Raw genomic sequence first — 23,421 nt, forward strand, 5'->3', positions numbered from 1 at the left:
GACAGCTCTGTTTTTCTGCACTGAACTGCCTTCTCCATCCTTGAGTCTTACTAATTAGCTAATCTTCTCCCTTGACGTGTCCCGCCACTTAATGCTGTCTTTCTATAATTTGAGGGTTTAAGAGGCATCTAATCACTGGTGCAGAATGTTTTAATGTATGATGGGGCTTTAAGTGTCATCACATAAAATTTCAGTGAGATTTATACCATCTAAATGTGAAACATATGTTGAATAAAAATGATATGTCAGCCATGCAATCAGGTAGTTTTTATTTATTTATTTGTAATATTTTTGGGATTTTCTTACTTTGGGCATATTTCGTCCATAATGTTTAACATTGTTATTCTGATGTGTCAAGGCTATAGAGACTGCGCTGGATTGTCTGAAAAGTGCCAATACTGAGCCGTATTATAGACGACAGGCCTGGGAGGTGATCAAATGCTTCCTGGTGGCCATGACCAGTCTAGAGGACAACAAGCATGCCCTTTACCAGCTCCTTGCCCACCCCAAGTAAGACCACCACTTGAAAATGCATTATGCCCGGTAGAGATGTAACGGTACAAGAAAATTTCCTATCATGATTATCGTGACCAAAACTATCAATGTTATCATTATTATCTCGGTACTGTTTAAATGTGCTGAAAATGTACAAAAAGTGCTGATACACACACTGAAATAATTTAAACAGGTTTTATATTTGAAAATCAACAAACAACAAATTAAATACTAAACAAGGGAATAGCAAATGCAGTATAATAATAATTATAATATTTATTATTAATATTATTGTTGTGCCTACATTATTATTATTAACTTAAACATTTTAAATTATCAAAATATGTTGGTTGGGTGACTAAACTACATAACATGTTATTACATTGTTGAAATTCTTGATTCTGTTCACTCATCCTGAAACTCTGGCTTCTTTCATTTCTCACGCTCTCTCCTTCCATACAAACACAACTGGTGCCATCGTGCATTTCGGTTGTTATCAATTGTATTGAAAATGAAATTGGAGGACTTCAGTATTTGTATTGGACGGTTGTTTTGTAGACTGCAACGGATTATAAAATAATTATAGAACGGGTACAATTTTAAAACATCCATCTCAAATCTCAGTAACCTATTGTACTCTTTCATCTTGTGTTCGAGATCCACCTATGGGAGACTTTGACAGCTCCCTGATTGCACAATACACTCACAGTGAGGTCCTGCAAGCCAGTTAAGGGAACGGTCGCCTCAAAGAGGCGGTGCTTGACACATCCCATAATCAGACACCTGGCAACCCTGAAGCACACACGTGAGAACTGTGTACAGGTAGAGTTATACAAACTGTACACTCACTACTTTACATTGTAGCAAAGTGTCATTTCTTCAGTGTTGTCACATAAAAAGATATACTCAAATATTTACATAAATGTGAGTTGTGTACTCACTTCTGTGAGATACTGTGTATATATATAAAAAAAGAAAAGGAGCTAACAGGGGAAGAGCTATGAAGAACCCACCCCCAAGACAGAATGAGCTACCGGGGTCCTGGTAACATCCAGCCGGTAGTAACGTACAAAAGTATGGGGAGAAGCCAAGCTGGCAGCAGAACAGATGTCCTGCAATGAAACTCCATTGTCCCTCATGGAGTGGGTTCTGATGCCTTCTGGAGGCAGACCGGACACTGCGTATTCAACCTCTGATCCTCCGAGGAGGAAAAAGGAGGAGGGAGAAAAGCAGAATGCTCCATTACCTCAAATGAGAACGCTGGGAAGCATTTTGGCATAAAGGTTTAAGGAAAACCTTATCTCCACTAAGAGAGAATTTAGTGCATGAGGAATGAACAGAGTCCATGCAGGTCACTGACACGTTTAGCTGATGATAAGGCCAGGAGCAACGCTGTCTTGAAAGACAGCAAATTTAGGGAAATGCTTCCCAGGGGCTCAAAAGGCTGCTGAGATTAAGCCTACAGTACCATAGAGAGGTCCCACTCAGGAACATTTCTCCTAGTAACTGGGAGAGAATAGCGGGCTTCATAAATCTACGAATGAGGGGGTGCTGCCCTGCCGTTGAGCCATCAAACCCCAAATGACAAGTGGAAATAGCCACCAGGTAGACCATAATAGTGGAAAAAGACCTACCTTTATCCATAAGGTCTTGTAAAAAAAACTAAATGTCAAGAGACTGAACACCAATATGATGTGGAACCACGCCCATCACACCACCCTTCAAACACTTGCCACTTACAGTCATATAAGGACCTTGTGGAGGAGGCCCTAGGATTCTATATAGTGGCAACCACACGTGGGGGAGCCCCATCGCGCTTAAATTTGTCCACTCACGGGCCAGGCCCAAAGAGCCATCCTGTCCGGTTGGGGGTGATATACCTCCCCGTTCGCTTGAGACAACAGGTCTGTGCTTAAAGGGAGGGGCCATAAGAGGAATTATCTCTGCCAGCCATGGTTCTTTGGGCCACCTGAGTGCTATCAAAATTAGTGACAGGCCCTGCTCTCTCACCCTGGCCAGGGTGGGTTTTAACAGGCATAGGGGAGGAAATGCATGAAGCCTCACTTTGTGCCATGGGTGGGCTAGTGTGTCCATGCTGAAGGGCGTGTCCTCATCCTTTAGCGAGAAGAACGTAGGACAATGGGAGTTTTCATGTGAGGCGACTAGATCTACGGTCTTCTGTCCGAATCTTTCCCACAACATGCCCACTATCTGAAGGTGGAGGCACCAGTCTCCGTAGAGTGGGTTCCGCTCGACAGAAGGTCCGCGCCCCTGTTCAAAGTGCCTGGAACATGGGTCGTGCGTAACGACAGGAAGTGCCGCCTGCTCCACACAAAAACCTGTGAGCTAGGCCTTGAAGCTTGGGCAAGCGCATACCGCCCTGGCGATCGATATGTGCCACTGCTGTGGTATTGTCGCAGCCAACGAGCACATGATGCCCCTGCAAGCGGGGCAGAAAATGATTCTGAGCTTTCCATACAGTCATGAGCTCCAAATAATTTATGTGGCTGAATGACGTTCGCTTGGCCACAAACCGTTCACCGTCCTGCCCTCCTGAGTGGCTCCCCACGCTGTTAAGTACAGGTCTGTCGTTACCACTTGTCGCAACATAACAGCCCCGAGAGGGGTTCCACGTGTGTACAAGGCTGAGCTCCTCCAGTGGCGCAAGGCTACTGTGCACAAGCACGTCACTGTAACAGAGCGACAGATATCGTGCAACAGGCTGTAGTGGAGGGATAAAACCCACTTCATGAATGCCCTCATTCGCAGAAGGCCCAAAGGCAAAACCTGAATAGCTGATGCCATAAGACCCTGTAATCTGAGACATGTGCGATATGGCACTTTCTTCCACTCCTTGAATTGTGATAGACAATTCATTAGAGAGTGAATGCATTCTTGTGAGAGGTGTGTGCACATGGAGATTGAATTCAGCTCAAGACCAAGGAATATAACACTCTGGGCAGGTGTAAAATTGCTCGTTCACATTCAATCTGAACCCGAGTGATGTGATGTGTGCGAGCACATGGCGAGTGTCTTGCACCCCTGGCTATGATTAACCAATCGTCTATGTATGTTGGGATCCTTAGACCTGTTATTCTCAGTGCCTGCCTCCGCAAATAGACAGAACACCCTCGGACTCAGTGAGAGGACGAAAGGGAGGACTGTGAATTCGTAGCATATGCCCTGATAGAATAGAAAGCATCTTTCAGATCGACTGATGTGAACTAGTCATTCTGATTAATTGAGCGAGCGAGTGTGCTGTGTATGAAATTGTATTTCATCAAATGTTTGTTTAACATTCTGAGATCCAGAATAGGACGGAGAGAGCCGTCTTTCTTTGGAACTAGGAAATAATGGGAGCAAACCCCTGATTGCATTTATCTAGGAGGGAGGAGATTTCTTCTTTCAGAATGTGAGCAGCGCTCTTCTCTGTGTGAGAAAAGATACAGCCGCCGAAAGGGTGGGGTTGTGAGCGAAAGGTGCCGCTTGCTCACAAACCTCGATGAGGATGGACTGGGGGAAGTCCGTGGGAGCGTTAGCCTGGGGAGTCATGGAAGACAGGATGGCCTCCTTGTCCTCCGAACCCTCGAGAAGGCCCGCATTGTCTTCGTCACCAGAACCAGCCGGCTCATTGGTGAACGAGGGTCCTCTTGAGAAAATTACCTTGGGGAAAGCCGGGTTGCTTTGATCAACCCAGCTAAGAGAGACCACGTCATTATCACCGTTTCCCCCATCAGAGTCGGAAAGTTCAAGGTCTGTGCACTGGGTAGCGGTGACCTTGAGCCTCCGGGGCCAGAGTTTTTTAGGCAGAGCCAGGCAGTGGCTACAGTTCTCCATAAATTCTAGAGCCTCTCAGCATTGAGATCCATGCACACAACACAGAAAGGATGAGGGTCTCTGGCTGCGATGAGGGCACTACATGCGGCCGGGCAGGCACACGATAGGTTGTCCCCAGAGTAAGCCATAGTTTTGGAAAACACCATACCTCATACTAGAGTAAAATCCGTAGCGCGCAGCCGTGTTGCAGGGGAAGTGGTGAGAGAGAAAGGCGGGCAGCCTGCTGGTAGTTTAAGCGAGTGTGGGCGACTTGCAACAAACAGAAACCGCTAACCTGGCTGAAGCAAGACAGTCACGTCTGGCGGAGGCTGATTTTGAGCGATGTGTCCTCCTGTAGACAAAATTAGTGAAAGTCCAATTCCAACCGAGCTGAGAGAAAACAGAGGTTGAGAGAAGCGATTGTCAACTGAGGAACAGCAGCGCGTTCAGGTCCTTATAGGTTCTCAGGTAAGGGGGTGGGTCCTTACAGAGCATAGGTCACGCGCTTCTGTCTGTCTAGCCAGACTTGGTGCTATTAGATGCTTCTGCAGAGGTCAGGTACGGATGCACTTTCCAATAGGTGGATCTCGAACACAAGATGATGAAAGAGAACAACAATAACATTGTTGCATGCTGCGCCCATGCATCAGACTCATGCTGGGTTTGTGTGCACTGCATTTACTGCGAGTTTTACAAATCATGATAATCGTGCACGGTTTTAATGATATTTAAATGTGAAATGGTAATACTAACCGTTTGGGAATTTGAACGTGGTTTATTGTGAAACCGTTAATGTTTCATCCATAATAACCTGGCATTGTTTGCATTATTTATATTTTAAGAACAACTTCATAGTAAGGTCCATTTTGATATTTCATATTTAATAGTGAATAAAAATAATTCTGATTATACTCTGCTCTGAAAAGATTTAATTGTTCAGAAATTGCTCTTTTTAAGTGCAATCTCTGTAAAGGATTTTAAAAAATCCAAGTTTGCATACACTCTTGGGCTGAAACAGGCCTCTGCGTTTTCCACTTTGTGTTATGTTTGCTGGTCCTCTGGGCCTCATCCAGCCTGTCCACCACTGTCTACAGTGTTAAATGGGCTAATTACTCAGAGACAATTCTACTGGTTGTGCAGGAGGGTTAGAGGGTCACATAACACCACCACTGACTTTGTCTGTTTGCCCCAAATCCAGTAAAACAGGCCCCTGCCAAAATAACCACGTTTCCGTTATACAGGACGAGAGCCTCCACTGCTTTCAGATGTCTTGATTTATGTAATCTGCTCTCCTTGTTTCATTGTGGCTGTAACCATGTAAGAGGCCTTTTTCAGAAGGCGTAATGCTCTCTTAATATTGCTAATGCCAGGCTGGATAATTAAGTCCCTTTCAAGTAGCAGTGTCATGAATTTGAATTGATCTGGCTGCTCTCACTGCATCTATTTGGCTCAGTCTTCTCCCTAAACCAAGCCTTTTAAATAGCGATAATGAAATGGAGCGATCCATCACCACTGCTGCCGAATTTGGCATTACAGAACACAGGCTTGAGAATGGATAAAACATTCACTCCATCACCGTGGTGCTATCAGCTGGGGTAAATATCCAAACAGGAGACAAAATGTCAGCCAGACACAATGATAGCCTCCCTCAGGGCTCAGCTCTCCAAACACAAAAAGTGTTTTATACTCTGTAATCAAATCAAATTGCCTGGTTGGGTTATTCAACTTCAGGCTCTTGTAATGAAGCGAGTTCATGGTTGTGATGTGAATTGAGCTCAATGACTTTGCTGGTTTTCAACAGCTTTACAGATAAGTGGATCCCCAACGTGATCATCTCCCACCGGTATAAAGCTCAGGATACTCCAGCGCGCAGGACGTTCGAGCAGGCCCTGACAGGGGCATTCATGTCTGCGGTCATCAAAGATCTCAGGCCCAGCGCTCTGCCTTTCGTAGCCAGCTTAATCCGCCATTACACTATGGTGGCTGTGGCTCAGCAGTGCGGTGAGAAATCTTTCTGCCTATGTGCCAATTTATCCATATTGTAGTTCCATTTGAACAAGTGTTATTATCCTTAAATGGATAGTTCAAGCTTGTCTGAAAAGATAAAACTAAAAAACATTGGGGAAAAAAAACAAACAATCATTGATTGAAAACTAACTAAAACAAAACTAAATTTAAAAGACAAATTGAAAATAAAATGGAAATCAAAGCTATAAATAACCCTGATTTGAACATGACTTGAGGTTTCACATAAAACATAAAAAATGTTTGTCTCAGGTCCCTTTTTGCTGCCATGCTACCAGACAGGCAGCCAGCCCAGCACTGCTATGTTCCACAGTGAAGAGAATGGTTCTAAAGGCATGGACCCGCTCGTGTTGATAGACGCTATCGCCATCTGCATGGCCTATGAGGAGAAGGAGCTGTGCAAGATTGGGGAAGTTGCCCTGGCTGTCATCTTTGATGTTGCCAGTATTATTCTGGGCTCTAAAGAAAGGGTAAGAGTTTCACTCGATATTTGACCTTCCCCAAATCTTTTTTGTAGCACATCTTAATGACACAGAATCCAATTTAGGGCTCTAGTGTTAAAATCCATTCTGATTCTTTCTTCAGGCGTGCCAGCTGCCACTCTTCTCCTACATAGTGGAGCGTCTGTGCGCATGCTGCTATGAACAGGCCTGGTATGCTAAACTGGGTGGAGTGGTGTCCATCAAGTTCCTGATGGAGAGGCTTCCACTGATCTGGGTGCTGCAGAACCAGCTAACCTTCCTCAAAGCTCTGCTCTTTGTCATGATGGACCTTACAGGAGAGGTACAAACAATCCCTAACCTCATGAATTGCTGATGTGATGTCCTACTAGCTCTTGTCCACTTTTGGGTTACCAATAATTAACTTGTCTGTCACACAATGCTTTATCTCAGGTGTCAAATGGTGCTGTCGCCATGGCAAAGACCACACTGGAGCAACTGTTGATACGTTGTGCCACTCCTCTGAAGGATGAGGAGAAGAGTGATGAGCTTTTGACAGCCCAGGATAAGTCCTTCCACTTAGTGACCCATGACCTGGTGCGTGAGGTCACCTCACCCAACTCAACTGTCCGCAAGCAGGCCATGCACTCCTTGCAGGTGCTTGCTCAAGTCACAGGCAAGAGCGTCACCATCATTATGGAGCCTCACAAAGAAGTGAGTGTTATATTCTCAAATAGAATTATGGAATCTGCGGAAGTTAACTCTTTAGGGAACATTTAAAACTCCTTTTTTCCTCCCAGGTTCTGCAAGACATGGTTCCTCCAAAGAAACACCTTCTGCGGCACCAACCTGCCAATGCTCAGATAGGCCTGATGGAAGGCAACACATTTTGCACTACCCTGCAGCCCCGCCTCTTCACCATGGACCTCAATGTGGTGGAGCACAAAGTCTTCTACACAGAGGTCAGTCTGAAACAATAAATTTTTTGGATGTAATAAAATTATTATCTCTATACTGTGTACTTCATCTTAGTCTCCTTAAGCCCTGTTCACACCGCCAGTGACTGTCGCTTGGTGTTGCTAGACTCTGCGATCTGTGTAGCTTGTTGGCATTCCTACTGTTTGTCGCTGGAGGACTGCACGTCTGGCCACAACCTTTGAAAATTTGATCACAGATGAGACCTAAAGATATATTTATAAATTGACAAAGAATCAGTTCTCTTTGCCCTAAAAAAGTTACATTCTGCAGTGTAGGGTGTGTTATAAAGCGTGTAGCAGTGTTCGATGCATTAAATCATCTATGAGTGAATCAAACTCACTCGGAATCAGTGGCGGGCCGTGAATTTACAGTCTAGGTCTTCAGTGTGATTCATGCCATTAAGAAAACAGTTTCACAATTAATTAATATAAAAAATCATAATCTTTCTAATAATATTTGCGAATTAAATGTTGCTTGTAATAAATTTAGTTTTGTCAGGGTACATGGTTATACTGCGTTCCATTCAAGTTGGATGTGGGATATTCCTACGTGAGATCTCCAACCATAAATGCATTCCATTCCCGCTCCCGTTAGCTTAGCAGGGGTTTGACTCTCATTAGAGATGTCTCCTAGCAACCCAACTGATAAACAATGCTGCAGCATTTGTGCTTCAGGTGTACAATTATCTAAAAGTAGTTGCATATCTACTTTTTCTTATATCACCGGAAGTCGCCATGCTCTCATTGAAAATGTCTCAGGCGATGTTGCTGGCGGTGTGAACTGGGCTTACTCTCTGAGCTCCAATATGTGTGATTTTCACAGTTGCTGAACTTGTGTGAAGCTGAGGATGCCGCCTTGATGAAGCTGCCCTGTTATAAAAGTCTTCCTTCACTGGTGCCATTACGCATTGCTGCCCTCAGTAAGTGCACTGTACTATCTCTTTTGTTGATTTCTTCCTCTAGCAATCCATATAACAGTTATCTACTTCCTCATCCATATATGAAAGGAAATATATTTGTTCTTTTCCAAAATTTAGTGAGCTGCTTTGCTATCTTCTGCAGGTAGTTGCATTTAAGGCAATATCCTAACTGAAATGTATGGGAGCCCATTTCCGCCTCATAGGGAAAAAAGTCATAATTATGAGATTTAAAAATGCATAATTATGAGATTAAACATTCATAATGACGAGAATCATAATGATGAGATACTGCGTCTAAATGTTAATTGAGATAAAAACAAATCATACTTATGAGATTAAAAGGTTATTATGAGGAGTCATTAAAATAAAAAGTTCAAGTTATGAGATAAAAAAAATATTATTATGTTGAAATAAAGTAATAATTATGATATACAGTCATAATTTTTAGAGTCATTATGAGACAAAAAGTCATAATATGAGATGTCAAAATGATGAGATACAAATTCATATTTGAGATACTAAATCAAACTTATGAGATACAAAGTCATATTTGAGATACTAAATCAAAATTATGAGATACAAAGTCATATTTGAGATACTAAATCAAACTTATGAGATACAAAGTCATATTTGAGATACTAAATCAAAATTATGAGATACAAAGTCATATTTGAGATACTAAATCAAAGTTATGTGATACAAAGTCATATTTGAGATACTAAATCAAATTTATGTGATACAAAGTCATATTTGAGATACTAAATCAAAGTTATGTGATACAAAGTCATATTTGAGATACTAAATCAAACTTATGAGATACAAAGTCATATTTGAGATACTAAATCAAAGTTATGTGATACAAAGTCATATTTGAGATACTAAATCAAACTTATGAGATACAAAGTCATATTTGAGATACTAAATCAAACTTATGTGATACAAAGTCATATTTGAGATACTAAATCAAAGTTATGTGATACAAAGTCATATTTGAGATACTAAATCAAACTTATGTGATACAAAGTCATATTTGAGATACTAAATCAAACTTATGTGATACAAAGTCATATTTGAGATACTAAATCAAACTTATGTGATACAAAGTCATATTTGAGATACTAAATCAAACTTATGTGATACAAAGTCATATTTGAGATACTAAATCAAACTTATGTGATACAAAGTCATATTTGAGATACTAAATCAAAATTATGAGATACAAAGTCATATTTGAGATACTAAATCAAACTTATGTGATACAAAGTCATATTTGAGATACTAAATCAAAATTATGAGATACAAAGTCATATTTGAGATACTAAATCAAAATTATGAGATACAAAGTCATATTTGAGATACTAAATCAAAATTATGTGATACAAAGTCATATTTGAGATACTAAATCAAAATTATGAGATACAAAGTCATATTTGAGATACTAAATCAAAGTTATGTGATACAAAGTCATATTTGAGATACTAAATCAAACTTATGTGATACAAAGTCATATTTGAGATACTAAATCAAAATTATGAGATACAAAGTCATATTTGAGATACTAAATCAAACTTATGAGATACAAAGTCATATTTGAGATACTAAATCAAAATTATGTGATACAAAGTCATATTTGAGATACTAAATCAAAGTTATGTGATACAAAGTCATATTTGAGATACTAAATCAAAATTATGTGATACAAAGTCATATTTGAGATACTAAATCAAAGTTATGTGATACAAAGTCATATTTGAGATACTAAATCAAACTTATGAGATACAAAGTCATATTTGAGATACTAAATCAAACTTATGTGATACAAAGTCATATTTGAGATACTAAATCAAACTTATGTGATACAAAGTCATATTTGAGATACTAAATCAAACTTATGTGATACAAAGTCATATTTGAGATACTAAATCAAAATTATGAGATACAAAGTCATATTTGAGATACTAAATCAAACTTATGTGATACAAAGTCATATTTGAGATACTAAATCAAAATTATGAGATACAAAGTCATATTTGAGATACTAAATCAAAATTATGAGATACAAAGTCATATTTGAGATACTAAATCAAAATTATGTGATACAAAGTCATATTTGAGATACTAAATCAAAATTATGAGATACAAAGTCATATTTGAGATACTAAATCAAAGTTATGTGATACAAAGTCATATTTGAGATACTAAATCAAAATTATGTGATACAAAGTCATATTTGAGATACTAAATCAAAATTATGAGATACAAAGTCATATTTGAGATACTAAATCAAACTTATGTGATACAAAGTCATATTTGAGATACTAAATCAAAATTATGAGATACAAAGTCATATTTGAGATACTAAATCAAAATTATGAGATACAAAGTCATATTTGAGATACTAAATCAAAATTATGAGATACAAAGTCATATTTGAGATACTAAATCAAAATTATGAGATACAAAGTCATATTTGAGATACTAAATCAAAATTATGAGATACAAAGTCATATTTGAGATACTAAATCAAAGTTATGTGATACAAAGTCATATTTGAGATACTAAATCAAAATTATGTGATACAAAGTCATATTTGAGATACTAAATCAAACTTATGAGATACAAAGTCATATTTGAGATACTAAATCAAACTTATGTGATACAAAGTCATATTTGAGATACTAAATCAAAATTATGAGATACAAAGTCATATTTGAGATGCTAATTCAAAATTATGAGATACATAGTCAAAATTATGTCATTTTTATGAGGTACTAAATTATAATTATGAGATTAAAAAGACTATATTTTGAGAAGTTAAAATTGTGAGAGAAAGTGAAAGTTATGAGATGCTTATTCACAATTCTGAGATTGATAAGTAATCATTTTGAGAAATTCATCTCATAATTATGATTTAGTAACTCTCTTAGCATCTCATAATTATGACCAGGGACTAAAAATGGTTGAAGGAACAAAAACCTCAAACAAACTAAATTTGTAGCAGAACAAATGTGTTTTTCAATTGTTCAGGAGTGAAAACTTTATTTTTAAATGCTGGTAACAGGTTATAACTGTTAATTTTGTTTAATTAAGATTTCTATGCTGATAAATGTTTTGGTGAGGCAAGTGGCTTATTTTGGGCTTGCCTTTCCAGACCAGGTTGCTTGTTTCTCTTGCGAGATCTGGTAATGGTGCAATTGATATTTTACCCACCCCGTACTGTCATTTTATATGTATGTCATATATATATGTGCGTCATATATTTTATATATATATATATGCAGCAGCTTTGTTTCTTAATTCAAATTATTGATAGTTGTTTTTGGTATGTACTGTGTAATTGAAAGAAAATGCTAAAGATTCTGGATAATGAGGGTTTGAGTGTCAAATGATTTAACTTTTCTTCCCTGCCCTGTGTATTTGAGCAGATGCCCTGGCGGCCTGTAACTACCTTCCACAGTCCCGGGAGAAGATCATCGCTGCACTCTTCAAGGCCCTCAACTCTACTAACAGTGAGCTCCAGGAGGCAGGAGAGGCCTGTATGAGAAAGGTCAGCCCTCTCCCTTTACCGGCCTCATTTCCTCTTTCTTTCTCCAATCTCTTAGTCTCTTCTGTGCACTCTTCCTCTGTCCTGCTGCTTCTAATGAGTTCTGCCAGAAAAGATCAATACAGGATGGAGTGAAACAGGCAGAGAGGGAAATGAATTTGGCCTTGATGCATCATCTTATTGTGGAGAGCTGGCGTGGCCTTTCCATTGCGCTGGGTTTAGAGTTTTTCTGTCTGGCTGTATTTGAAAGTAAGAATACAGCTCATGAAAACTACCCTTAAGAAATACATTCATGTGTATTTGTGTTTTCAGTTTTTGGAGGGGGCCACTATCGAAGTTGATCAGATTCATACGCACATGCGGCCCCTGCTGATGATGCTCGGAGACTATCGCAGTTTGACACTCAATGTGGTCAATAGACTGACATCTGTCACACGGCTCTTCCCCAACTCTTTCAATGACAAATTCTGTGACCAGATGATGGTAAGTCAATACTGTAAATCAGCTTAGAGTTCATGATAACTTAAGACAAAAGAAAGGTTCCAGGTAACACAACTTAAGCCCTATTACCACTGAAAATACATTTCACTCATCCTAACAAATGTGTTAGCAGTTATGCATTTACAATGGATGTACAGTTGTTGTACCCTCATATTACCTCCCAGATATCCATTGTAAGTGAAAAGAACTGAAAATTGTCAGAGTACAGTGTATTATTCAAAGAGTTTAAATAAAGCCAAGAGTACAGAATCTATGCTTTTCATGTTCTTGCAGCAACATCTGCGTAAGTGGATGGAGGTGGTGGTGATCACGCATAAAGGAGGCCAACGCAGTGATGGCAGTGTGAGTATAAGTTTTAATTTTGATGTAGATATCTGTGGCATACACTGGGGTTTGTTGGGTTTTTATGCCGCATCTTTCACTCTACAAACACTCTCCTCAAGAAGTCAGAGACATGGTGTGTTTCACTCTTCCTTGAATTATCTGTTGAACTTCACAAGCCGGAAATCTCATTATTTGTCTGTGAGCTGAAGGAATCTTTGGATACTGAAAGCTGAGTACTCCCCCACCAGCCCTGATCACCCTACTCAGACTCTGTGAGTGGCCATATTACAATCAATGATTAATTAGGCGCCAACTGCCCTCCAGGCTGACTTGGTAACAAGCCTCAGTGTTCTGGATCCTTGTTATCTTGTTGGACAGATAACCTTGTAAAGGAAGAAAAGGTGAAAGGGGGATAAACAAAAACTAGCCGTTTCCACGCCTCAAAAAGAGTTGCCATTCTTTTTGTCTTGTTCGCCCTGCCTTTCTCTAAAATGTATTGTAATTACATGCAAATTGGCCCTCTGTTCCTGCATTTTTTATTTTATTTCAATATTGACAGAATGACCAACCATACATTATTATTCTCATGCAGAGAAAAAGAAGGTCAGTTCAGGGAGAGCATAGAACTCAGATTTATTCGTTATGAGAGTGCGTTGCGTGCAAGCCTATATGCTGATGGTAGTGTTCTTAAATTTTCCTAAGTTTAAAATAACTTGTCTTGTCTAAAATAACAAATATAGTTCCAAATATAGTAAGATGAAGCACCAAGGGATTCATGTATTTTTTTTGTGCTGAGCAAAACCCATTTCTGTTCGGTAGACCCTTCGGCCACCTAAGCAGGAATGTGCCAGTCCTTTACAGTTTTCACTGTACCATTCTTTACGAAGAAATTCAAATTTAATGCAAAATGGTTCATTTCTTTGATTTGAAATTAAAAATATACATATGCTGTTTATTGCAAATATTTATGCTAACTTTGCCAGGATGATCATTATTTAATATCTGTAAGTTATATAGATAACATGCATTACTTTTAGAAAAATTATTGTTGAGAAATTGTATTATATCGTGATGTGATTAGAAAATAATGCATGAAGCATGGCCTCTGTGGGCTTTTGTATGTTTGGAAATGTTATCTTTGCAATTCCAAATTTAAAAAGCTTTTAAACCATGGCTAGAATAAATCAGTTATTCTAGCCATGGTTTAATAAAGGCTTTTTAAATGTTATACTTAAGTCTGAGTGCCTTGGATATATCCTTTTTTCATGAGATAGACTATCCCTTTGCCGAAGAGTACTAGCAGATTTTGACTTTATACCCAAGTAGCACTCGTTGCATTTTTGTTTCAGTATATATTATTAGTTTTATTTATATTTCTCGTTTTTTATCATTAGACAAGGGAACTGTTGATGAGAGTGAAACAAGCGACCACTTTAACATTATGAGCTCAGACGCCTCTATTGCGGCTCTGATTTAAATGAGAATGCGGTGTATATTATTGTAGCAGCAAGATGGCACATAACAAAAAAAACAGATTGTTCATTTACATGTCTCAGATGTTTCACATGCATGCAGGTGATTCTCGGCACCCTCGAAGCCTTAAGAAAAAAAATTTAGAAGATCGGCCAATTTATCGGCCTCAGCGAAATATCGGTTGACAACTATTTCTAGGATACTCTCCTTGCGAGTAATCAGTGCTGCATATTTCTGCATAAGATTTCTCATGGCTTCAGTTCCATTCTGAATATCAGTGGACATTCTTTTTTTTTTCATACATTCTGGAGCCTTCTGCACAGAAGTTTTTTTTTGGTCTGCGTGAAAGCAACAAAGTGTGCAGCCATGCACATTATTGCTAAACATAGACACACACACACACACACACACACACACACACACACACACACACACACCCATTCAGTGGAACCCATCCCCTCAGTCCATACAGCACTCATTACCCACACAGCTTTGCTGATTATGTCTGTTGTTTCCTGTTCTGGCGCAGCCTGCCATGGAGGGTGTAGAGGTGAGATGGCGGTCCGCTGTGGGGTCTTTACCGGCTCTGCTCTCATTGTGCTTGTGGTTTATCTGTGCTGGTGGAGTCTTTGTAACAGTATTTCTGTGTCTGTGGTGTTGTGTTTGACCCCTATGTCTCACACATCCAAACCTGCTACCATATGATGCCCCATGGATCCATTATGTAAAAATTTTTCCAGGAAACAACCTGTCTGAATCTAGGCAGTCCTTGCCTCTTCATTTTTAACCTACTTTCCTGAATGACTTTCCTGCAGATGTTCCCCAACACATGTCACTGTTGATTATATATTACTTGAGGTACTTCCACTGGAGGTACTTTCAGGTTTTCCACTGCTGGTTTATCACTAACCATCCCTGTGATACATTTTTCCATTCCCCTCTGCAGGAAATGAGGATCTGTTCAGCCATTATAAATCTCTTCCACCTGATACCAGCTGCTCCGCAGACCCTGGTCAAACCTCTGCTGGAGGTGGTGATGAAGACGGAAAGGGCCATGCTCATAGAGGTACAAAACTTGTCCTCTCCAGACTCATTTGCTTATAAATCTGCATGCACAAAATATGAAGATGGCAAATGCATGTTAGTAAATGGTAGTGCAGTTTGTTTCAATTAATGCCGTCAATCGATTGAATTATATGAAATGCTGATTACTCAAATAATCATATTGATATTTGTGTAGGAGAGCCGCCAAATTGAGATAATTCAAGAATATTACTTTTTGGGTGACAAGAAGAACATTAAATAAACTTTACAAACAGTATACTTGTAGTTTCTAAAAATGTCGCAAGACCCCTACATTCTATTCAATTCCTGTCCATTTATGTGTTTCTAACACAATAACACTTCCTGTGTGAATGACCCCTTACTCATTGTGTGCTGCTTGCTCTTAAGTTTGGCAAGGCTTGTTTAATGTAATAGCAGCTGGGGCTTTGCATTTAGCTGGTGCTTCAATCTTGATTAGATATTTACTTGTAGGTCAGGGGGTATAATTAAAATGTTAATTTGTAGTGTTTTTTTTTTTAAATTGATTGTACAAAATGTAAACGTTTAATTGATACCCCTAGTTTGAATTCAATTAGGTGTGGTGTGAATATTGTGGTTTTATAATATTTTGTTTATGTATTGTTACTTCACAGGCGGGCAGTCCCTTTAGAGAACCGCTGATTAAGTTCCTGACGCGTCATCCGTCGCAAACAGTGGAGCTGTTCATGATGGAGGCCACGCTTAATGACCCGCAGTGGAGCCGCATGTTCATGGTGTGTTTTTTTTACTTGCCTATACCTCACATACCATTATAAGCTTATATATATTTATGTCTTTCTCATAAATTGCTTTCACAGAGCTTCTTGAAACACAAAGATGCCAAGCCACTTAGAGATGTTTTGGCTTCCAATCCTAATCGATTTGTCTCACTGCTGGTTCCAGCTGGGCCTGCAGCAACTGTGAGGCCTGGTTCTCCATCCACCAGCACTGCCCGCCTCGACCTTCAGTTCCAGGCCATCAAGGTGGCCCATAGTCTCTTAATTGAGCCGTTTACTGTCATTTAATACAATTCTTATTGTAATTGTAGCTTGTATGTTAATGAACATTCTACTCCCTCAGATCATAAGCATCATAGTGAAAAATGACGAAGGCTGGTTGGCAGGGCAGCACTCTCTAGTCAGTCAGCTCAGACGTGTGTGGGTAAGTGAGGCCTTCCAAGAACGCCACCGTAAAGACAACATGGCTGCAACCAACTGGAAAGAGCCCAAACTATTGGCTTATTGTCTGCTTAGCTATTGCAAGTAAGTATTTTTTCAAGAAATCCAAATTTGTATACATTTTGGTGACTTTGACTTGTTTAAGGTGATGTCAATATTTTTTAATGTTGAAGTACTTTATCCTATCCCAGCTTAATATGCAAAGACAACTAATAGTAAGCTATTTGCATGTTGATTCTCTGAAAAGTGTGAACACTGGCTCTGTGACACTATCAGAATGTTGCTCTGCTTGTTTGAGCATCCCGACAGCCTAAAATTGCAACATTGCCTCAATGAACTTAACCTATGGCAGACAGGGACGGTGTTTGGGAAACACTCGTTATTTTTAGGGCCCAAGGACTGAAAATGCAGAGACCCTATTGTTCTTTTAAAATTCTAAAGGGATTCTTGAGATGTTAAATAGTGTTGCCATGGTAACACATTAAATGTCATCATTCCTTTTTATATATATTCACATGCTTTTGATGTACTTGAGATGCTTGAATTTTCATGATATTTTACGCACACATCAGAGTTGCCATTAGGCCTGGGCAAAAGTTAACTCATGGGCGTGGCCTGGGAGCTCTGTAGTGCCATCTTTTGACAGAAGTGGTGGGGTCAGTTTCTTCTATGGTCACCAAACTTACTACATTTATTGTTCTCATCAAGCCTGACAACTTTCAAAATTAGGGTCTGACAATAGGAAGTCAATTTTGGATTGAATGTGTATTTTTTGTAAATTGCAGACCCTGAACTTTTGAATGCTCCTCCTGGGGGTTCATGTGACTGGCACCAAATTTGTGCAACATTGCCAAGACATAGATGCTAAATTATGAATGTATTTTTTATATTTTCAACGGCGTCGCCATGGCAAAGCAATTAATGTATGGCAAAATATAGCAAACAGAAAGTGCCTTATATCTTCTGTGCACATTGTGTGATTTTGATGAAAATTCAGCTTTATGTTTGCTATTGGGGGCTGATCACATGGTTGAGGCTATTATGGGTCATGGTCATATCGCCACCAATTGGCAGCAGGAAGTATGGCACTTTTAACTTTGAAATAGCCTTCTTATGTTTACATTAATTGCTTCAAAATTGTTTAGAATAACGTCACATGCTAAATGGGTGTGTCCATCTTGCATTGTTTTCCCAAAAGCCACCGGGTGGAAATGGACCCATGGTGCTTGGGCCCGTCATCGCTGCTTGCCGCTATATTTACAATTCTGTTTGGTGATGCTAATGTTGCAGAAAATAAATGCTTGCTTTTAAGTTTGTTCCCATGGTTAAAAAGTTATAAACGACTTTAGAAATGCAGCATGTCTTCACATTTCTAAATTCTCCTTTAGGCGCAACTTTTCAGAGATCGAGCTGCTCTTCCAGCTGCTGAGAGCCTTTACCGGCCGTTTTCTGTGCAACATGACCTTTCTGAAGGAGTACATGGAAGAGGAGATCCCCAAGAACTACAGCATCACGCACAAACGAGCGCTCTTCTTCCGCTTTGTGGAGTTCAATGACCCACACTTCAATGATGAGCTGAAGGCAAAGGTTAGTAATACCACTATTTTAACCTGCAAGTTGAATTTTGCCTTTGTGATGACCTCTCATAAGTGTGACGGATGCCATGACACGGGCCGATGTTCACGCAATTCATGATCAGTATTACAAATACCACCTTTGTGGTAAATTTCTGACAAGGCTGTCATGCTCCCTTAGCGCTGGCTGTGTAATTAGCCTTACAACCAGCCCTGTTGAATATGTATGTTCAAGAGAGGAAGGACAGTAGGAATTGGATGAACATGACATACTCCACCAACCAAGAGGAATCAGTCTTAGAAGAATGCTAATGAATATTTATCTGCAGTTTACTCTAATAACCATTGCTCATAGACTGATGCTTTTCATTATCACTGTAGGAGTAGGGTTAAAAAGTTGTAGAGAGTTGTTTGTTTTGTGTGGGCTTTACTTGGAGTACCTGGACCTAGTCTGAGGAGACTTGTGTCTCTGCAGAACAAAAATGGGTATTTCACAATCAGTGGGTGTTTTTCAACAAAGATGGGCATTTTTCAACAGCTTTACTGCACCATTATTTCATTTTTTTTGTTTATAAGAATCTGGGCTATTATTGTGGTAAAATTTATTTTAGAAACCCCACACCTAAGTGGCACATAAAAACAAAATAAACTGTGACTGGTTGCTTTACATATTAGTAAGATGGTCTTACTGTCTATGTGGGCTGATCTGTATCTGCTGTTAGACTTCCTGCCATTAGTCAGAATGGGTCAAGACTGCTCTCTATGTTACCTCTTCATTTTTATTTTCAAATTATTATTCATATAAAATAATTCACAAGAGTTCAAGAAAGAGGTTCCTGCTCTGCTAAATCACCCCTCACAGCCAAACAGGTGTTACATCCCAAACAATCTCCAGGAGAGCTCAGCAGCTGCATGCTCTTAACACAATACATGTTTAAGGTGATGTTTTCAGGCAGCTGGAGCCTCAGTCGTTTGGGCTGTGATGGATAATGCAGGAAAAGATTTGTTGTGATTCCATCACTCATGTGAATGTTAGACGGGCTCATTAGAACAAGGCATAATGAAGGAACACCTGCATCCCCACGGCCCTGTGATAGAGCAGCTTATGTTTGAATAAATCCACACATAGTCACATGCTCTCAAACTTCAGCTAGAAAATAACACCATTGTCTCTGACAAGACAAACTATAGTTTTGTCTGAAGACTAATACAAAGCTTGTTTTGTCCCATAGCTTAAATTACCTCTCGTAAAATATATGACATGGTTATTAATCTCTCTGAGATGTTTCTCTTAACTTAATAGTGTAGAAGAGAAACAAAGCCATTAGTGGTCAAAGACACTACAGATTGGAGTTCTTTGTTGTATAATTAAAGTCGAGGTTGAGGGAATTAGTATCTTTGAATCTTATAAAACATATAGTCACAAATAGAATAATGATGGTTAGTATAATGTTTATCAGAGTGATGAATATCAGTGACGTTCTCATCGAACCAAATCCAAGCTGCCATAATTGTGCCTGTCCATGTTTATTCTGTCATCGTCACACTTTTAAATTACTTCATTTATGCAAGGAGCTACCCTGTTGTTAATCACTTAAAAGGTATAGTTCACCTAAAATTAAAGTACTATCATCCTTTACTCACCCTCATGCTGTTTAAAACCAATATGACTTTCTGGCTTCCATAGAACACAGAATGAGATGTTAAGCAGCATGTTAGGTCAGTCACCGTTGACCTTCATTGTCTGGAAAAAAGCAATCATCATTCATCATTCTGCCTAACATCTCCTTTTGTGTTTCACGGCGAAGTCATATGATAGTAAATTATAATATAGTAAATTATAATATAATTTTTTATTTTTTTGGGTGAACATCTCCTTTAAGTAGATTCAGTAAATTAACCCTTTTGTTTAGGATGGTCCCGTGGTCCCACAAGAAAATAAATTGTCAAATTACTACCAACGTAAAATAGGTATCGTTTGAAAGCATTGCTGTTCTTTACAATGTATGTAGGCATTATGACCAAAAATGAACAAGCGCATTGGAATTTGCAGACAAATCTAAATCGTTCCATTTTGATAAATTATTAGTAATTTTGCGCTGTTCATATTATTGAAATTAGTAAAAACATCAAACTCATCAAATAGCCATGTGTCAGTCATATGATGTAGGAAAGCTCTAAAAGAGGACAATACAACCAACTTATTTGTTTTACTCTGACAAAAATATAGTGAGATAGCTAATTATATGTCTTTCACATTTATGTTTCATGTGATCAGGTGTTGCTTATATGCCGCATTTTTGCTAATAACGTCACAAAAATTAACAGAACATAAAATTTCCATTACTTAGAGGTGGCAATTCTCTTTCAATCGAGCCCTCACAGAAGGTAATCTATGCATGTATCATTAGATAACCCACATGAAGCACAATGTGCACACAGCATCTGGCTATCTGGCATTGTGCTATCTGGCTGAATACACGTTAGCTTTCCTGGATCAGATGACGTCATTGGAAATTATGTCGTGTCATGGAACTCTAAACCAAATGGATTGGCTTCAGACCGGTGCAAAAATCATTCATATTTGGGCAGAGAGACATGTGCTTGGTGATATATTTTTACATATGACCACCAGGAGATGGCACCAATTACATGACACAGACTCAGTGATGACTCAAATGGCACTCATTTAGTGAAATATCATTACTAAAATCATGCCTCCATGCTATGAAAACCTTTAGTCATTGTTGTGTTTGCATGTGTAATTAGTCCTTATGTACAAATATTGTGCTGTTTGTTTTGAGCGGCCTTTGGACACTTGATGTTTATATATTATTTTTTGTAATGCTATATCTTTTGATTGCTTTGTTGAATTAACACAACATTTTACTCCCAGTTGACATGATTGAAAACAAACAAAGCAGTTTTTTTAAGCAATCTTATTTACACCCAAAGATATATAATGTCAAATTTAGTAAAATAAGAAACAAATAATAATTTTTGGCTCATGATTTTGTGATTTTTCAGCAGAGAGTCTCCGAATGAATCATAATATATAATTAAAAAAATCTTTAAAATGATAATCGACCCTCAAGTTTAAGCTTTTAATTTTGGGTATGTCACTGAAACTGGAAACCTTAACGGGTTAAAACACATGCTTAAAACATTTAAAAATCAAACATATCAACCAATTTGTTAATCTCAAGCAATGACAATACTGCTCTTTTGAGAGTAGACATTATAGTCATTTTGAGGTAGCATTTGTTTATCAAGTTTATTTGTTAATTATGTTGATTATGTGCTATCTGTGTTCACTTTCCAGGTGTTGCAGCACATCCTGAACCCTGCCTTCCTTTACAGCTTTGAGAAAGGAGAAGGCGAGCAACTGCTGGGGCCACCCAACCCAGAGGGCGACAACCCAGAGAGCATCACAAGTGTCTTCATCACCAAGGTAACCAACACTCTCCTGCAGCCCCAATCCAGTACCAGTGGCAGTGCTGTCACTCTCACTTTATCACGTCACCAGTTTATCTAGGATGACCTCTAGCTACTGGCAGAAATGTCAAGGCCACTCTAAAGGTATAGTGTTTGTTTCTGAAGCTACTCCAATGAGACCCAGAGGTGGCGATTAATAGTCTTCATTTATTTCACGCTTAAATTGATTCTCTCCCCTCCTGGTTTTAACCATAGCAAAGAGCAAACCAATCAGTCTATTTTTTCCCAGGGATTTTCAACACTTCTGGCAGGAGATGAACTAAGATAAAATAATCTTTAAAATCTGCCATGTGTTGGAGCCACGGCATACAGCACACATTTAGCCTGGGTGTTTATGTGGCCAACATTAATTTAAATCTAGCTTGTGACATTGCCCAATATTACTCCTCCCTCTTTTACTCATCATTTCCTTTCCTCTCTCAAACAATGCACCAATAAAACTGGCAAAAGGAAAATATTTTATGGAAAAAGATGTAATCAAATATTGAAATTGAAAATCCTTTGAAATGGTCTGAATATTTTAGGGGGGTCCCTAACAGGCTACGTCCACATTAATGCAGATACATTTGAAAACTCCATCTACACTGTCATTTTGAACAGTTTTCCAAATGTTGCTCATCCACTGAGGCGTATGAAAACTCGTGAATCACTGTGCATGCAACAATTCGCCATACCATGTACTGTCTGAAATGCATTTGACTTCGTGCTCCATCGCCGGACAGCAATTCTGAGTAAACTTCCATTTCCTTTGAATGAATGCAAGTGAAGGTTGTACAAAGTACCATTTATCTTTAACAATTATATCAAAGTGAAAGGTATGCACAACAATGCCGCTACAACATGGGCCACCATATTGATTGTTTTGGGTTGAATGGATCGCATGACAGTGTCACATGATGACAAATTTGTAATTATTTTGTCATCATATTTCCATTTCCCCTGTCCACACTACATCGCAAAGATGGTGTTTTCATGTGTATCCACTTGGGAGAGCTTTTTTGAAAAGCTCAATTTTTGCTGTCAAAAGCGCCATCTCAGAATGGACAGAAATCCAAAACGTAGAGAATAAGATCCGTTTTCAAAAGAAAATGTATTAGTGTGGATGTGGTCTCAATGTCTGTGATGGTTACAGACCTGAAAATGGAAAATCTTTTAGTTTCTTTTTACATATTCCCATCATTTTATAGGTGCTGGACCCTGAGAAGCAGGTGGACCTGGCAGACTCATTGAGGATCTACCTGCTTCAGTTCTCCACCCTGCTGGTAGAGCATGCCCCACATCATATCCATGACAACAACAAGAGCAGGAACAGCAAGTTGAGGCGTCTCATGACATTTGCTTGGCCTTGCCTGCTCCCCAAAACCTGTGTGGACCCGGCCTGCAAGTACAGTGGACACCTCTTGCTGGCTCACATCATTGCCAAGTTTGCCATTCACAAGAAGATTGTGCTACAGGTACAGATGCTCATAGAAAACCTGAAATTATCAGGGATCTTTAAATATGTGATTTCCAGGCATGGGAAAGTCATGGAAATTGGTCAAATATTTTTTGAATTTCTATAGTGAATAGAAATATT

At 39.1% G+C, this 23,421-nt stretch overlaps 1 protein-coding gene across 1 annotated transcript in view; it reads left to right on the top strand.

The window, feature by feature from the left end:
- The window catches only part of LOC127627101 (transformation/transcription domain-associated protein), a 109,362-nt gene that overhangs the window by 20,256 nt on the left and 65,685 nt on the right, over positions 1 to 23,421 (top strand). The window contains exons 21-37 of the mRNA XM_052103346.1: positions 359 to 510; positions 6,113 to 6,312; positions 6,589 to 6,806; positions 6,922 to 7,119; positions 7,230 to 7,490; positions 7,577 to 7,738; positions 8,577 to 8,673; positions 12,099 to 12,220; positions 12,530 to 12,700; positions 12,992 to 13,060; positions 15,462 to 15,581; positions 16,213 to 16,332; positions 16,417 to 16,581; positions 16,679 to 16,860; positions 18,165 to 18,363; positions 21,673 to 21,801; positions 23,033 to 23,299. Coding sequence (XP_051959306.1) covers positions 359 to 510; positions 6,113 to 6,312; positions 6,589 to 6,806; positions 6,922 to 7,119; positions 7,230 to 7,490; positions 7,577 to 7,738; positions 8,577 to 8,673; positions 12,099 to 12,220; positions 12,530 to 12,700; positions 12,992 to 13,060; positions 15,462 to 15,581; positions 16,213 to 16,332; positions 16,417 to 16,581; positions 16,679 to 16,860; positions 18,165 to 18,363; positions 21,673 to 21,801; positions 23,033 to 23,299 — 2,832 coding nt within the window. The remainder of the gene's footprint in view (positions 1 to 358; positions 511 to 6,112; positions 6,313 to 6,588; positions 6,807 to 6,921; positions 7,120 to 7,229; positions 7,491 to 7,576; positions 7,739 to 8,576; positions 8,674 to 12,098; positions 12,221 to 12,529; positions 12,701 to 12,991; positions 13,061 to 15,461; positions 15,582 to 16,212; positions 16,333 to 16,416; positions 16,582 to 16,678; positions 16,861 to 18,164; positions 18,364 to 21,672; positions 21,802 to 23,032; positions 23,300 to 23,421) is intronic.

The sequence above is a fragment of the Xyrauchen texanus genome, chromosome 33 (assembly GCF_025860055.1).
Source record: "Xyrauchen texanus isolate HMW12.3.18 chromosome 33, RBS_HiC_50CHRs, whole genome shotgun sequence".
Lineage (NCBI taxonomy): Eukaryota > Metazoa > Chordata > Actinopteri > Cypriniformes > Catostomidae > Xyrauchen > Xyrauchen texanus.